Source organism: Equus asinus, chromosome 28, assembly GCF_041296235.1.
Source record: "Equus asinus isolate D_3611 breed Donkey chromosome 28, EquAss-T2T_v2, whole genome shotgun sequence".
NCBI classification, from domain to species: Eukaryota; Metazoa; Chordata; class Mammalia; order Perissodactyla; family Equidae; genus Equus; species Equus asinus.
Genome location: NC_091817.1, coordinates 21,024,589 through 21,040,626, shown reverse-complemented (window position 1 = coordinate 21,040,626; position 16,038 = coordinate 21,024,589). Strand labels below are relative to the sequence as shown.

Here is a 16,038-nt window from a genome sequence, read left to right as displayed (position 1 = left end):
GAATCCAGAGAAGTCTGAAGGCGGGGGAACCTCTCCTCAGTCCCAGCTCAGAATCTATAACAAGCAGCTGCTCTCAGATGCCTCGAAACAAGCAATTCAAGACAAGCATAGTCCCTCGATACAGATAAATTGTAAAAGTAATTATAAGTTTTCTGGGATTTCAGAAGAAATATTGAAAACTCTTTACCAAAAAATCTAAAGCCCTTCAACGTGACGTCTGGCTCTGTCAGCTTTCAGATTAAGCATTTGAAAAAAAATTTTTTTAAGATATAAATATTCACATACACAGGAGAAGCTTATTACATCATGTTTCATGGACTTAGGGGGGAAAGTGAAAGCAAGAAAAGGAGAAAAAAACTGCTCTGGGGCCTTTTGGCTAAAGCTTCAAGGCCACTACATTATCTGAAGTAAAATACGAAAGGGGGAAAGGAAGCAGAGGCACTTCTCAAACAGCACATCCTCCAAACCAGAGCTTCTAACAGCAGAGGCTGCGATCCCTCGGGCAACCTCAGGAGGGGACAGAGAGTCAAGGAGACTTACAGGAAAATTCAGGTCTTAAATGACACAGAAGACCAGAACCAAACTGGATTAAAGCAAAAGAGGATAATTAATTGTTCATCTAGCGTCAAGCAAAGCTTTATCCAGGGTTCAAAGCACATGTCCAAGACCCAGTTTCTTTCCTCCCCAAAGTCCAAGAAAAAGAAAGAGGGTGGCCACAAAAGCTGGGGGCAGCCATATGGGGGCCATGAGAAGTTTGCTTGCCACAAGAGAGGAAAGTAACAGCCCAAGAAGAGCCAAAAGATGAAGGAGAAGAACTTAGAAACTGACCACACTATTACCGTTGAAATAAGGTTCACTGAACCAATGAGAATTCTGGTCTTAGTATTAAGGGAGACAATTCATCTCTTTAAATAAAGCCTGTTTAGGTCAGGTCTTTAGGTCAAGTATCTGAACTTGAAACCAAAAGAATCCTAATTCTAAACAAAGATTTTAGCTGCAGAAATCAAAGAGTTACTGGCCGCTGGCCACTATGTAGTTGAACAGCCCAAGTACTCAAGAACAAAAAAATACTTACTGATTCTAGGCAACACATACTTACTGATTTTCCATTATCTGAGGATACAAAGAAGGATCAAGACACAAACCATGGCTTCAAAGAGCTTACAGTGCTAATTCAAGCATGTGTAAAACTAACGTACGGCCTCAGAAGTCAGGACATGGTTATGTGGGGGGGGAAGAATACACTGGAAGGGAGCATTTGCAGGGTGCTAGCAAGTTTTATTTATTGACCTTGATGCTAGTTACACAGATATTTCGTGGAAATTTATCAAGCTGTATGTTTATGTTATATGCTATATTTCACTAATTAAAAAAAAAACCCTCAAAAGACCAGTTGGAAGATAAAGTTAAGGAAATCTCTCAGAGAGTAGATTTGAAAAATATGAAAGTTTGAAAATAAGAAAATAAATAAGAAAATTAGAGGAACAATCCAGAAAGTTCAAGAACCAAACCACATGGATTCTAGAGAGAAGAGAAGATTGAAGGGGAAGAAATAATTAACAAAGTAATTCAAGAAAATGTCCCACATTGAAGGATATGAGTTTCCAGATTTAATGGACCTACGAATTTCAGTATAATGGATGAAAAAATATCACTGTGAAGTTATAAAACTTTTGAAAATAATCCAACCAAAAACAGTCACATAAAAGATAAAGGAAAAAATCAGAACTCTCAACATGAACACCAGAAGATAAAAGATGGTGCTATGCCCTCTGAAGAAAACTCTAAAGCAAAATTATTCCCTACCAAGATTTGTACACCTAAATCATCTATGCATGTCAAGGCAGAATAAAGATAATTTAAGACATTCGAGGTCTCCAAAATTTACCTCCTAAGGACCCTTTCTCAGAAAACCATTAGAGGATGTGTACCACGGAAATAAACAAGTCAGGAAAGAGAGACACATGGGATGCAGGAATCTGAAGCTCCAGAAAGGAGAGAAGATGAAGGGAATCCTCTGGATTACAATGAAGGGATCTCACAAGACGGGACATCTGTACTCATCTTCTCTGACAAGCCCCTCAAACTTCCTATCCTACACGGAAGAAGGCATAGAGGTAACCAGTCCAGACTGCAGCAGGTTGGGAGACTCGAAGATATTTCTCCAAGAAAATGAAATTGACAGAATATCTGATTAGGTTCCAAAGCCCTCGAGAGGAGATTTAAATAACTGGCAGAGAGTACAGGGTTTAACTGCTGATAACTACATAGAAAACTACTCAAACAAACAAAAAACAACCAAGACCACTATTAACACAGGAAAAAACTAAGAAGTTTTAAAGAAAAGGAAAACTGATCAAAGTTTCTGACAAGGCTATGAACAGCATTTTCATGGACATGATAACAATAAGGTTGAATGCTGACATAACCAAAATTACAACGTTCCTATACCAGGACCACGGGAAATCAGAAGAGTGAGCACGTTGAGGTGGACAGGAAGAGGAAAGAGAGCTAAGTAAATCCTCACTTTCCCTATCAGGAAGGCCATAAATAACGCCCCAAACAATATATGCATGTTATTAACTATCAAAAGCATTACCTGAAAGAAAAGAATAAAACTGATTGCCTCTGGGGAAATGAAAATGGGGAGAAAAGGCATAGATAAATGTGTTTTTTCTTAACAAACCACACAGAAATAGTTGACTTTTTAAAATTACATGAATGTATAGTTTTAATAAAAACTGAAAATAACTAACATTTATTGAATCCTTAGTAAGTGCTGAACACTATTATGTTAGAGTTTTACACGTATTCAATCCTAACAGTCCTGAGCTGGGATTCACTAGGTCCTTATCACTATTTACAAATGAGAAAACTGAGTCACAAAGAATTTAAGTAACTTGCCTAAGGTCCCACAGCTAATTAATATCAATATGAATGACGTCATTCAACAGTACAGAACTAAACTGCCCAATTAATGTCATAGACAATAAAGCTTGTTCCAATCCAATTTGTTCTCTTATCTCCTGCTCACCACACCAATACATCATTAAAAACTCAGCCATTCTTGAAGAAAATAATTGCAAATCACATATCTGATGAGAGATTAACATCCATAACATATAAAGAACCCCTAAAACTCAAAGACTAATAAAACAACTCAATTTAAAAACTGGCAGGGACCGGTCCAGTGGCATAGTGGTTGAGTTCACGTACTCCGATTCAGTGGCTGGGGGTTCGCAGGTTCAGATCCCCGGCACGGACCTACACACCACTAATCAGGCCATGCTGTGGCAGCATCCCATATGCAAAATGGAGGAATACTGGCACAGATGTTAGCTGAGGGACAATTTTCCTCAAACAAAAAGTAGAGGATTGACAGTGGATGTTAGTTCAGGGCCAATCTTCCTCACCAAAAAAATAAAAAATAAAAACTCAACCATTTAAAAAACAAAAAGGACAAAGGATTCGAATAGACATTTCTCCAAAGAAGATATACAAATGACCAACAGGCATGTGAAAAGATGCTCAACATCATTAATCATTAGGGAAATGCAAAGAGAAATGACTTCACATCCATTAGGATTGGCTATTATTTAAAAAGAAAAGCATAACCAGAAAACAAGTGTTGGCATTGATGTGGAGAAATTGGAATCCTTGTGCACGGTTGGTGGAAATGTAAGATGGAACAGTCATTGCAGAAAACAGCATGGAGGTCCCTCAAAAGAGTAAACATGTAATCATCATTTGATTCAGCAATTTCACTTCAAGGTATATACACAAAAGAATTAAGACCAGGGATTCAAACACACATCTGTACGCCAATGTTCATCGCAGTATTATTCACAATAGCCCAAGAGGGAAGCAAACCAAATGTCCACTGATGGAGGAGAAGATAAACAGAATCTGACATATGCATACAGTGAAATTTTATTCATCCTTAAAAAAATAAAAGTCTGACACATGCTACAACATAGATGAACCTTGAAGACGTTTGCTAAGTGAAATAAGCCACATACAAAAGGACACATATTGCATGATTTCTCTCATATGAGGTACCTAGAGCAGTCAAATTCTTAGAGACAGAAAGTGGAACAGAGGTCGCAAGGAGCTAGGGGAAGTGGAACAGAAAGTTAGCATTTAATGGGTACAGAGTTTCACTCTGAGATGATGAAAAAGTTGTGGCGATGGTTGCACAACAACGTGAATGTACTTAATGCCACTGAACTATACATTTAGAAATGGTTAAAATGGTAAATCTTATCTTATATATATCTTACCACAATATAAAAGAATAAATTACTAATACACACAATATGGGTAAATCTCAAAATAATTATGTTAAGTGAAAGAAGCCAGACAAAAAAATAGTGCATATTGTATAATTCTATTTCTCTAAAATTCTAAAAAATGCACACTAATCTACAGTGACAGAAAAGAGATGAGTGGTTGCCTGAGGCAAGAGGCGAATGATGCAAGTGAGGGCAGGAAAGAGAGATTACCAAGGGCACAAGGAAACTTGGGTCACTATCTTGATTGTTGTGACAGTTTCACAGGTGTGCTAACACTTAGGAAACTGTAAACTTTAAATATTGTATGTAAATTACACCTCAATAAAGCTATTGTACAAGGGAAAAACAATCAGCCATTCTTGTAGGCCTAGCCTCCTCTTGACCGCTGGTCTTCTTTTCTCACCTGCACTGAACACGCCCACTCTTTTCTGGTGAAAAGACACAGGACCATCTATGAACATTTCCCATCAGCTCTGCCTCATCTAATCTGGGCCACCATCTCTAGGCTGGATTACTGCAACAGCCTCTTTCAGCTCTCCTGCTTCCAGTGCCTCCCTTCTTCTACTCTCCATCTCACTCCAAGGCCACGCCCGGTGCCTTGTACGACAGTATCACAAGGCCCTATCTCCTTCCCAGGCCCACTCCTAGGCTTCCCTCTCTGTCTTCACTTCTGTTACTTTTCCTCTTCTCTCCTTCTACTCGATCCACACTGGCTCCTCCTGAAACATCCCAACATCATGTCCCATCTCCCTAGACTGTTCGCCCTTCCTTCGCTCTCTGCTTCCAGTCTTTGCTCAAACGGTACCTTCTAAAGGAAGCTTGACTTTCCTATTCAGAACTGTGAGCCTGTGCCTCACCCTTGTTACACAGTCTTCTTCTTTGCTTATTTTCTGTCCCTCCTTGCTAAAGCGTCAGCTCCATGAGGGCAGAGATTTTTGTTTATTGTTGTATGTTCAGCATCTAGAAGAGTGCCTGACAAATAGTAGATGCTTACTATTAACCGAAGAAATAACTGCATGGGGGTAAACAAAAAAAAAAATGTGACTTATAAGACCAAACAAGTTTTACTGAGCAATATAAGTGACTTCAGAAATAACAGGACGTGGCATGACACAATCAAACAAACAAGGTCAAATGCACTTTGAGACCTTAGACAGGGATGCTGGGAGGCTAAGCAAAACATTAAGTATCATAGCATTTTTTAAAATTATGAATGCTCCAAAACTCCTAGCTGCAATTACATTCTATCTTTTCATGGTCTCAAATGTGAGCTAAGAAATATAGAGCTACTCATTTCAAAACAAAGATTTAAGAATTATGGGAACAAATTCCCATCCTTAAGTGGCTTCAACCTTCCCTGAGTCAAAGACATAAACGAGAATCCTAGAGTTCTAAGAAAAGTGTTGTGAAGTCTCTGCTTTCTAGACTATCACATCCTTAGCAGGAATCGCACCTTGGCCTCTCTGCCTTCTCCAGCTGTGCCCTTCACGGGAAACCTGAAAAATTAGTATCAAGAATCTGCAATACCTGACACTAGTTAAAATTCTTAAGAATTGTTTTTGTATAAAGACCATGGTTGCAGAAAATGTTTCCTTCCAAACAAAAATGGTAACCAATAGTTATTGTTCAGGTGGTCTTTTTGAAGGTATTCCAGGCAAAGAACAAGGTGTAGGACTATATTAAACAGTGGGTTGTTAATGTCTCCCCCGCTACAATTTGTTTTCTTATATCTAGGAGTAACAAGCAATCGCCAGCAAGGCTAGCATAGGAAAATCAAATACTCTGCCTATTTACACATGGTTCCCCAGAGCCATTCCTGATTAAAAACTGTACCATTTCAATCCTCCTACTGGAAGATATCTATTAACTAGAACTGCTTGTGAAGCCAATGAATTTAGTACATAATTACACATATCCTATACAATTACTGATCAATGACCTCTACTCAGGGAAATAAACCAAAGAGGGATGATTGGCTCTTTATAAATCTACATGAAGATGTCACTGGGAAAGGATATTAAGAGCACATTCCTAAAAGATCTTAAGCTTCCAGTGAATTTAATTTCGGCAGGAAGTAATCACTTCTGTTTCTGAACTGCCAATGCATTTTAAATAAACTTCTCCTGTGGCATGTAACACTTTTTTGTCACTAAGTAACTACTTGACCTTGGACAAGTCACTTCCATTCTCCCTGCCTCAGTGTTTTCATCTGAAAAATGAGAGGCTTGAACTAGGTGATTTCAAAAGTCCCTTCCAGATCTGGCATTTCATCATTTCACAACTATGATCACGAGAGCATCCGTTACTTCACCTATCCTTTCAAGGCATGAAGGGCACCTGATTGACCTTTGGAGTCTCCACACTGTCTCGAACAGCCCACTGAACCTCCCTTAGCAATTGTTCCACAAACACGTTCAAGGACGCAGAAAAGAGTACAGCTGGTTGAAATTTCCACTCTCTTTGCCCGCTTTAAGCCCTTCCCAACACAACCATGATTTTAACCCAATGGCCCTCTTCAAGTTCACCCTTACCACACCTCTGGCAGGATTACAGGGGGCCAGAGAAATAAACAGATCCTTTGTCACCTAGAAGTCACCTGGAAGAAATGCACTCGCCAAATTTTCAAGGCACATGCTTTGTAAACCATCTGACCCAACATCACACACACAGGCAGAGACCTAGAGTTCCAGTTCATAGAAGAAGGTAATCTAATGCCTTCCAATCAGCTGAGAGGATGTGTTAAAAGCTCCAGCAGATGTCGTGGGGAGAGAGAAGTGAGGTGGCCAAGAGAGGGGAGGGCATCAGGATGTGCAAGGAAGAGCAAGTAGAACGTTTCCTTAACCTTTCCAGAGGCAGACATTTCAAAAACTCAAACTGCAGAGATAGGAGATACCTGCTCATAAGGCATTAGCCTTAGCTGTTGGGACTCTGAAGCCAGAATGTCTAGGTTCAAATCTTAGCTTTGCTAATTAATCACTGTATGACCTTGGAAAAGTTAATCATCCTTCTGTGCCTCAGTTTGCTCATCGGTAAAGTGAAGATAAGAGTACTACTTCATTCATAGAGTTGTTGGAAAAATAAAATGAATACATGTAATGCTTATACCACTGCCTGGCCCATAGTAGGTGCTCAAGAAATGAGAGCTTTCAGTACTGCTGTCATTATTAGACAGAGTTCCGGGAATCTCAGGGGCTAAGAAAACAAAGGAATTACACCGCACAGATTCAAAGTCTGCACTTCCCTCCCCTAGGTGATAACTGGAAGGATGAACCTTTATATATTTACGTATATTTGTCTGTGTTATCAGTCTAAACTACTGTCAACCACACAAACTACTAATTAAAAATTTAGGGGCCGGGCCAGTGGCGCAGCGGTTAAGTGCGCATGTTCCGCTGTGGCGGCCTGGGGTTCGCCGGTTCAGATCCCGGGTGCAGACATGGCACCGCCTGGCACGCCATGCTGTGGTAGGTGTCCCACATATAAAGTAGAGGAAGATGGGCACGGATGTTAGCTCAGGGCCAGTCTTCCTCAGCGAAAAGAGGAGGATTGGCAGCAGTTAGCTCAGGGCTAATCTTCCTCAAAAAAAAACCAAAAAAAAATTAAATTCCTTTCTAAACGATATTCTAGATTTCAAAAACGACTCAATCACCCACGCTCTGGAAGTACAATAGGACTATTAAACTGTAGGGCTGAGGGCGCACAAAGACATCTTTGTAGAAGTCTGAGCTATCACATATCACTGCCTCAGTTTCAGAGAGATGCCTCCTTAAGAAAGAAACTAACAAACTCCACTGTTCGCTCACATCAGAGTTCTTGGATGTGACAGTTGTTAGTCCCTGGCAAGGCCTTATTCAAGATCAGAGGATCTTGGTTCTTCCCATTAGCACAGCATCAAATCCCCTTCAAGCAATTTTCTTAGGTCAGCATCATTATTTGAGATGCCAGGGAAACTAGTGACATTTCCAACCACCCAACTAGCTCCTTGTTTCGGGCTGAAGACATAAGGTAAAGTTAGGAAATATTTTACCTATCCTGAGGAAATTTGTGAGATGGGGAAATGGTAAGAAATTTAAGAGAACCAAGAAAATTTCTTATTAAAATCCCTTTTCCAAAGCAGTCGTTTTAGTTTAATAAAACGTTTAAATAAAAAACAAATAACACCACAACAAAATCCCATTAAAAAACTAGAGTTTTCAGAAAATAATGACCCTTAAAAGTTCCAGATCATTTCCTGATGGGCTATCTAGAACTGTGGTTCCCCACACATCTTTCATAAACAAGTAGAAGGGTTAAAGAGGTGAAAGAGCTAACACTTTGTCTTGTATTTCTTTATCAAATTATCAGGCAAAGAAGAAAGTCAGCAATGGTCACACTGCCCTCAAGATGTTCAACTACATTTTTTACAATCCTGTTCTGAAAAAGAATCCTGTTCTGTCCTAAACACACAGAAACTGAAGAAAAAAGAAGGAAAAGCTGGCAGACCACAAAAAAGATAGTCTATGATCTCTGTTCCAAGGGGACCAGATTTCAGAAACTGCAAGAATGAGGTTGCCACAGCATTCCTATTAGGTCTCAAACTGCAGATCTGATGGGGGGTAGGGGGGCGGGGCAGGGAGCTGGAGGGTTTCCTGAAAATAGAGAACTGTCTGCTTACAAAACCCACCTCAACTGCTTCTGGCAAGGAAGGACAGTAGTCAAAACTGTATGAGGCCGAGAACAAATCCATATTTGACAAATCACTCCCATCAAGACAGCGATGTCAACCATAATGAAATATTTTGGCAAGGCTGGAAATGCGCACCTGTGGGAACCTGGAAAGATTTGACAGGTTTTTGCTTTCCTGGCCCTTTATCAGCAAGTTAATTATAGCAACTGTACGATCTACTCAGAGCTTTAGAGAAAGGCAGTTGGCTGTATGAAACCAAGATGCTGCTCTCCTGGGCATGGGAAAGACAAAACGACAGTAGTGCTTAAACACGAAAACAGTCTATCTGAGTACAATCTAACAAAGAGCTAGATAGCACAGCTGGATGAGAAAGAGGTATATTCTGCAGAGATATGGGTGTGCAAGCCTAAAACATGATACCTGTTTAGATACCACATGATACCTATGTAGATACACACAAATACACAAACACACACACACGCACGTAAGTCTCCAGAGCCTACACGGCTCCGGTGATGCTACATTCAGGACTGCTTCTTCACAGAGCAGACTGTACCTTCACAGCTATAACTGTACACTGCCACCGCTGACCTTTCCACCAGATTTTCATCGTGATGCCAGCTCACCGCCATTTTCCCCATGCCAAAGTAAGGCTCCTCTTTCAGGTATGGCATTTTCTGGGGATCCATGAAATTCAACAAAGTTACGTTGTATGCTGCTCTGTTCTTAATGTCCATTTCATCTTGTCCATCAAAGGATGACCCCATACCAAGCCTGGGGAAATCTGGCCCTATGCACACTGGCACGGCATCGATATTAGCTTTGTCTTTGGCAGCGAGTTCTTCCAAAGCCTGGATGGTCTCTGTCTGCAGGTAGTCATTGAGCTTGAGGAAGCTCTGACAAGCAGCAGCTATTTCAGCCTCGTTGTATTTGGCATTAGAACCCTTCACTGGCCAGGGCACCGTGAAGAGCCTGGTGTTCAGGTACTTGTAGGTGCAGCCTGGGTTACCAATGAGGATGCGAGACACTGGAGTGAGCAGATCTTTGCCTTGGATCCTAACCAGGTCCCGAAATAAGCAGCCGTGCTTGTGCAGTGCGAAAAAGGCTTCCTGAACCTCCTTGTGGAGCTCCTCGGGGACGCTGCTGGCTTCTCGGAGAATCAGCTTAGGATATTTCAGCTGCCACTAAAACAAAACAAAGCAAAAAGAGGTGGTTATGAATAGCTATAATTTTATTCTTTCCAAAAGTGTGTTTCTTTGCAAGCACTAAGAGAAGAAAAAACCATCAGGTAGTATTTCCAAACAGGATTCTTATCTCTCTGGCCTAAAACAGAAGACTAAATAAAACAAGCGTCATCAACTCCCCAGCCAAGGTTTTCAAGCACAAGCTCAAACAATTAAAACTCTTTAATGTAAACAAAACAGTCATAATAATCTGGGCTTTGATCTACCAGCCTCCCTGTATGACCACCTGTCCCCACCCTCAGTCTGTCTTCCAGCCTTTGCCCTCCCAGAAAACACAATTTTATTAATTAACTGCTTAACACCTAGTTTGAAGTGCTTACTAAGCGCAGTGTACTATTCTAAACGATTTATACACATTAACTCACTTACTTCTCACAACTTTAGGTAGTAGCACTATTAGGATCTCCCGTCTATAGAGGAGAACACTGAAGCACAGAGAATTTTCAAAATGGGCCCAAAGCCACACAGCTGATAAACACTGGAGCTGGAATTCGAAGCCACTGGGCTCCAGAGGCGGGCTCCAGGAGCATGAGTTCTTAATATCGAGATTGCACTGCCTCTCAATAAATGACAAGCTAGTTTCTGCTTCAACACTGTCACTAACAGAGAAATGAGTTCTTTCTGGGACTTACACACTAAGTCCTGTGAACACAAGAGCCATGACAATTTTGTTCACAACTATAATACCAGTGCCCAGAATGTACTCAGTAAATGCTGAATGAATGAATGAGTATTCCACTGCAATTCAGAAAGTTGGAATAATTCTACTGGTGTCACTGGAGGAGAGTACTATAAGATAATTCCCTCCTCTAAAGCAGAAGTACATGCATTTATTGATGTGGTTTAGGACTGCATTATCTTCTCAGCTACCCTTCTGGCTCCTAGGGCTGCACATACAAAGTAGTGTCAAGCGAGAGTTCCCTGATTCTATATGAAACTGACATTTTTTAACCAAAGCACAGGATTTTACATTTACCCCTATAAAGTTTAATCTGACCAGTTCCTTCTTAGCATTGTGTTGCCCACCATTTTTTTTTTTTTTTGAGGAAGTTAGCCCTGAGCTAACATCTACTGCCATCAATCCTCCCCTTTTTGCTGAGGAAGACTGGCCCTGAGCTAACATCCGTGCCCATCTTCCTCTACTTTCTATGTGGGACACCTGCCACAGTATGGCATGCCAGGCGGTGCCATGTCCGTACCTGGGATCCGAATCAGCGAACCCCAGGCCGCCAAAGCAGAACGTGCACGCTTAACCACTGCGCCACCGTGTTGCCCACCATTTCTGACACACATTCCTTCTATATCTTCATTCAATAATTACCATTTATATGATAAACAGGGCAAGACGATTTATTCTTCTACACATTTTTTTTCACTCAACATATGTCTAGCACCTACCAAACACTAGACAGAGATAAGCTTCCTGCCCTCACAGAGCTTTCTATCAAATCAGGTAAATAAATATGGAGAAGCAATCCCAAATCGTGTTAAGTACTAGGACAGAAACAAACCAATAGGAAATCTGTCATTAGAGAAGGAAAGACTCTAAGGAGCTGGCATTTACACTGAGATCTTCAGAAGAAGGCACCAGCTGTGGACGAGCTAGGGAAAGAGCTTCCCAGAAAGAGGGACCAAAAAATTACAAAGGCACTGAGGATGGAGACCAGACTACTCTAGAGACAAAAGAAGGCCAGTTTTACTAGAGCAAAGAGCTAAAGGCAGAGTGAATGCGATGAGGATGAAGAGGAAGGCAGAGGCTGCATCACACTGAGCCTGGGAGGTCAAAGAAAGGGCTCCAGATCTCACTCCTGGTGCACTGGAGCACTTCAAGGGGAGACGAGTCATTTGATTTACATTTTATAAAAATCATTCAGTTAAAATATTGGGCATGGGTCGGAAAGAGGCAAATGTAAAAGTGAAGAATCCTATTAGGTGCTATTACAACCGTCGAGAAGAAAAGTGATGACGGTCTGAGTTAGAGACAGAGATAAGTGGGCAGATAAAATTCATATTTTATAGGCAGAGCAAAAGGATGCACTTATGGATTGGATGTGAGGGATGAAGAAAGGAAGGAAGTTATACACGACTTCCAGATTTCTGGATTTAATAACTGAATAAACAATTTACAATTTTTTTAAACAAGGAAGACTGGGATAAAACAGGAATGGTAGGGGAAGAATAAGAAGGAAGGAGGGGCTCCATTTCAAAGCTGTAGCCATTAAGATGCCCATGAAATCTTCAGGCGGGAATAGCCAGGGGGCAAGTGGATATACAGACCTAGAGCTCAGAGGGAAAAGTGGGGCTAGGGAAACCAAGGTGGGAATTGTCAGTACACGGCTGATTTTTAAAGACCTGGAAATGAGATCTCCTAGGGAAACAGCACGAATACAGAAGGCAGCCCAAAGCCACTTTCTGAGTCACAGAGGAAGGCTCAGCCAAGGAGACCAGCTAGAAAACCAGGAGAGTACTACTGCAGAAGCCAAAAGACAGGAGTGTTGCAAGAAGGATAGAGTAGTCAACTATGTCAGCTGCCCCTGAGAGGCCGAGAGACATGAGGACAGAAATTACCCACTAGACCTGGCAGCACGGAAATCACTGATGACAATGACAAGAGCAATTTCAGCAAAGTGGTGAGAATGAGAGTCATATGAGAGTAGGCTGACGATGGAAAGAATGAGGATGAAGTGGGGATGGCATGTATAAACAAATAATGTATAAATGGCATGTATAAACAGAAACAGAAACATCATACTTCCTGCTTACATAGCTCATGAAGAGAGCAACGTAATCTAGTAAGCAAGAGACAGAGCATTCTGGATCCATGAGCAAACTCTAATGTTGTCACTAAACTGGCTATTCCCTGAGCTCCATGAGGCCTCAGTATACTTGAAGCATATCTAACTAGCAGCAGTGCTTAAGAAGAGAATGTCTTTACACCTTCTTAACAATTCCAGTGTTCTTCAAATAATCCTTAGTATAAAATCTTAAAGAACAATAAGATAACCTCTAAGAACTTTGTTTTGGAACACACTCCCTCGAGGAGTGAGAGAGGAAGAGGACTGGAAAAAAATACACACATATATACATACACATACCATTCTGCTGTTATTGCTCCACACATACGGGGCTGGAGACTCCAGAAGATATACCTAACACAGTGACATAGAACTCTTAGGACCTGGGAACTCACATACCATTTGAGTATCACATGTAAACACTCTGACATTAAAAACAGCATTGTATGAAAAGATAACCCTCAAGTGGGAGAAAAATGTTTGCAGATGACATATCCAATAAGGGGTTAATTGCCAAAGAATTAAAGATGTTCAACATCACTAATTATCAGGGAAATGCAAATCAAAACAACGAGATATCACCTCACGCCTGTCAGAATGGTTATGATCAAGAAAAGAAGAAATAACAAGTGTTGGAGAGGATGTGGAGAAAAGGGAACATTGCTGCTGGGAATGTAAACTGGTGCAGCCACTATGGAAAGTAGTATGGAGACTTCTCAAAAAATTAACAATAGAAATACCACATGATCCAGCTGTCCCACTACTGGGCAGTAATCTGAAGGATGTGAAATTAACAGTTCAAAGAGATTTATGCGTCCCTTTGTACATTGCGACATTATTCACAACAGCCAAGATGTGGAAGCAACCCAAGTGCCTGTCAATGGATGAATGGATAAAGAAGATGTGGTGTACATATATACAATGGAATACTAGTCAGCCACAAAAAAAAGAGAAAATCATGCCATTTGTGACAACATGGATGGACCTTGAGGGTATTATACCAAGCGAAGTAAGTCAGAGAATGACAAATACTGTATCATCTCACTCATATGTGGAAGATAAACAAACACATAGATAAGGAGAACAGTGGTTACCAGAGGAGGAGAGTGTGGGAGGAGGGTGAAAGGGATAAGGGGGCACACATGTATGGTGACAGATAAAAACTAGACTACTGGTAGTGAACAGGATGCAGACTACACAGAAGCTGAAATATAATAATGTAAACGTGAAATTTACACAATGTTATAAGCCAATATGACCTCAATAAAAAAACAAATAAAATTTTAAAAAAATAAATGAAAGCAGCACTCTAAAAATGAAACAATAATAATGACATGGGAAAGTATTAAAAACAAATTTTTTTTCACTGATATCTCATGTCCCTTTGCCCTCCGACCACATCTGCTTCTTTTCCTACAGGCCTCTCGGACCCAGCACTTCACCACTTCCCCTTCAAGCCAGGCTCTTTCCCCCACCCTCTACTGGCAGGTCCTTTTCATCCTCCAGGTCACTTTTCTCAGAGAAACCTTCCCTGAATTTCGGCTCTCAAATAGGTATCCCCCATTATTATTCATCACACACATTACTTATCTTTCATAGCACTCATCAATCTCTAACTATATATTCATTTGAACTATTTTTGTTTAATAATCTCTCCTACAAGACTGAAATCTCCTAGAAGAAGGAGATGGTAGCAATTTTATTCTCCATTATATCTCCGGCACTTGGCTTAAATATAAGTGCCAAGATTTCTTTATAAGAACAACAGAATAAAAGCTTTAAGACAGATAGAAAGCAGATTAGTGAATGTCTGGGCAGGGGATGGGAGAGAAGACTGACTGCAAAGAGGCATGAGGGGTCTTTCTGGGATGCTGGAAATGTCCAAAAGTTATTGTGGTGATGGTTGCACAACTCTGCAAATTTACCAAAAATTAACGAATTGTACAATTTGAAAAGATGAATTTTATGGTATATAAATTGGACATACACAAAGCTCATCAATAAAGTGTTTTAAAAGGAAAGACTGATATATTTGAATCATATTAATACACAATTTTAAACTTTTGCATAAAAAGAATTATAAAATGAAAAGGCAAACACTAACTGGAGAAAAATATTCGCAATCTATATGACAGAAATAGACTTAATATTCTTAATAAAGAACCATTCCAAATTTAAACACAAATATATATACAGACAAAACTATACATATATATAAATAGAAAAATTCACACATAAATTAATAGAGATGGTGCTTAAACATAGAAAAAAAAATTTAACTGCACCAAAGTCAGAAAAATACAAATTAATTTGTATTAAATTATATTTAATTTGGTTTTCCCTATCATATTTGCAAAAAATAAAATTTTATCATAGTAATACACATTTTGGTGAAGACAAAATCAAATATTCTGATAGTCTGTAATTAGGAATGCAAATTATTACAACCTTGCTTAAGGCCAATTGGACAAAATCTATCAGAATCTAAACATGTGCATATCTTTTCACCTACTTATTCTAAGAATTTATCACAGGGAAATAATTAGAGAAATATACCAAGATTATAAGGATATTTATGATACTGTTATTTATAATAATTGAAAACTAAAAACTACCAAAATGCCCAATGATGAATTAGAGGGGAAAATGGTACATCTATGTGATGGAATACTAAAGTAACACATTTTAGAAGAATTTTTTATTTTTTTATGAAAAAATCTAAGTAACAAACTGTTGTTACACAAGAAATTAGTTAACAAGATATTTAGATAACAGAATCCTAGTTTCATAAAAAGAAAAAAATGTATATTTGTAAACACTCACAGAAAAAAAGATTTGGCAAAAATATGGTCACAAAAGTTCATGGTGGTTATCTCTGGGTAGTGAACTTCAGTGTAATTTTAATTTTCTTCCTTAGATATCTGCATATTTTTCAAATATTCCAAAGTAAATGTAAAATACTTTTAAATCAGAAAAATTCAAGGAACAGATGTTGTATTCAAATTTTTGAAATTTTCGATTTCATGATATTTTTTATATTT

General features: G+C 39.6%; 1 protein-coding gene across 13 annotated transcripts in view; it reads right to left on the bottom strand.

Annotated features, from left to right (window-relative positions):
• FTO (FTO alpha-ketoglutarate dependent dioxygenase) overlaps positions 1–16,038 on the bottom strand; it is a 352,377-nt gene that overhangs the window by 237,020 nt on the left and 99,319 nt on the right. For all 13 annotated transcript variants that reach the window (XM_014827772.3, XM_070500588.1, XM_070500585.1 and 10 more), the window contains one exon: positions 9,515–10,142. In XM_014827772.3, coding sequence (XP_014683258.1) covers positions 9,515–10,142 — 628 coding nt within the window. The remainder of the gene's footprint in view (positions 1–9,514; positions 10,143–16,038) is intronic.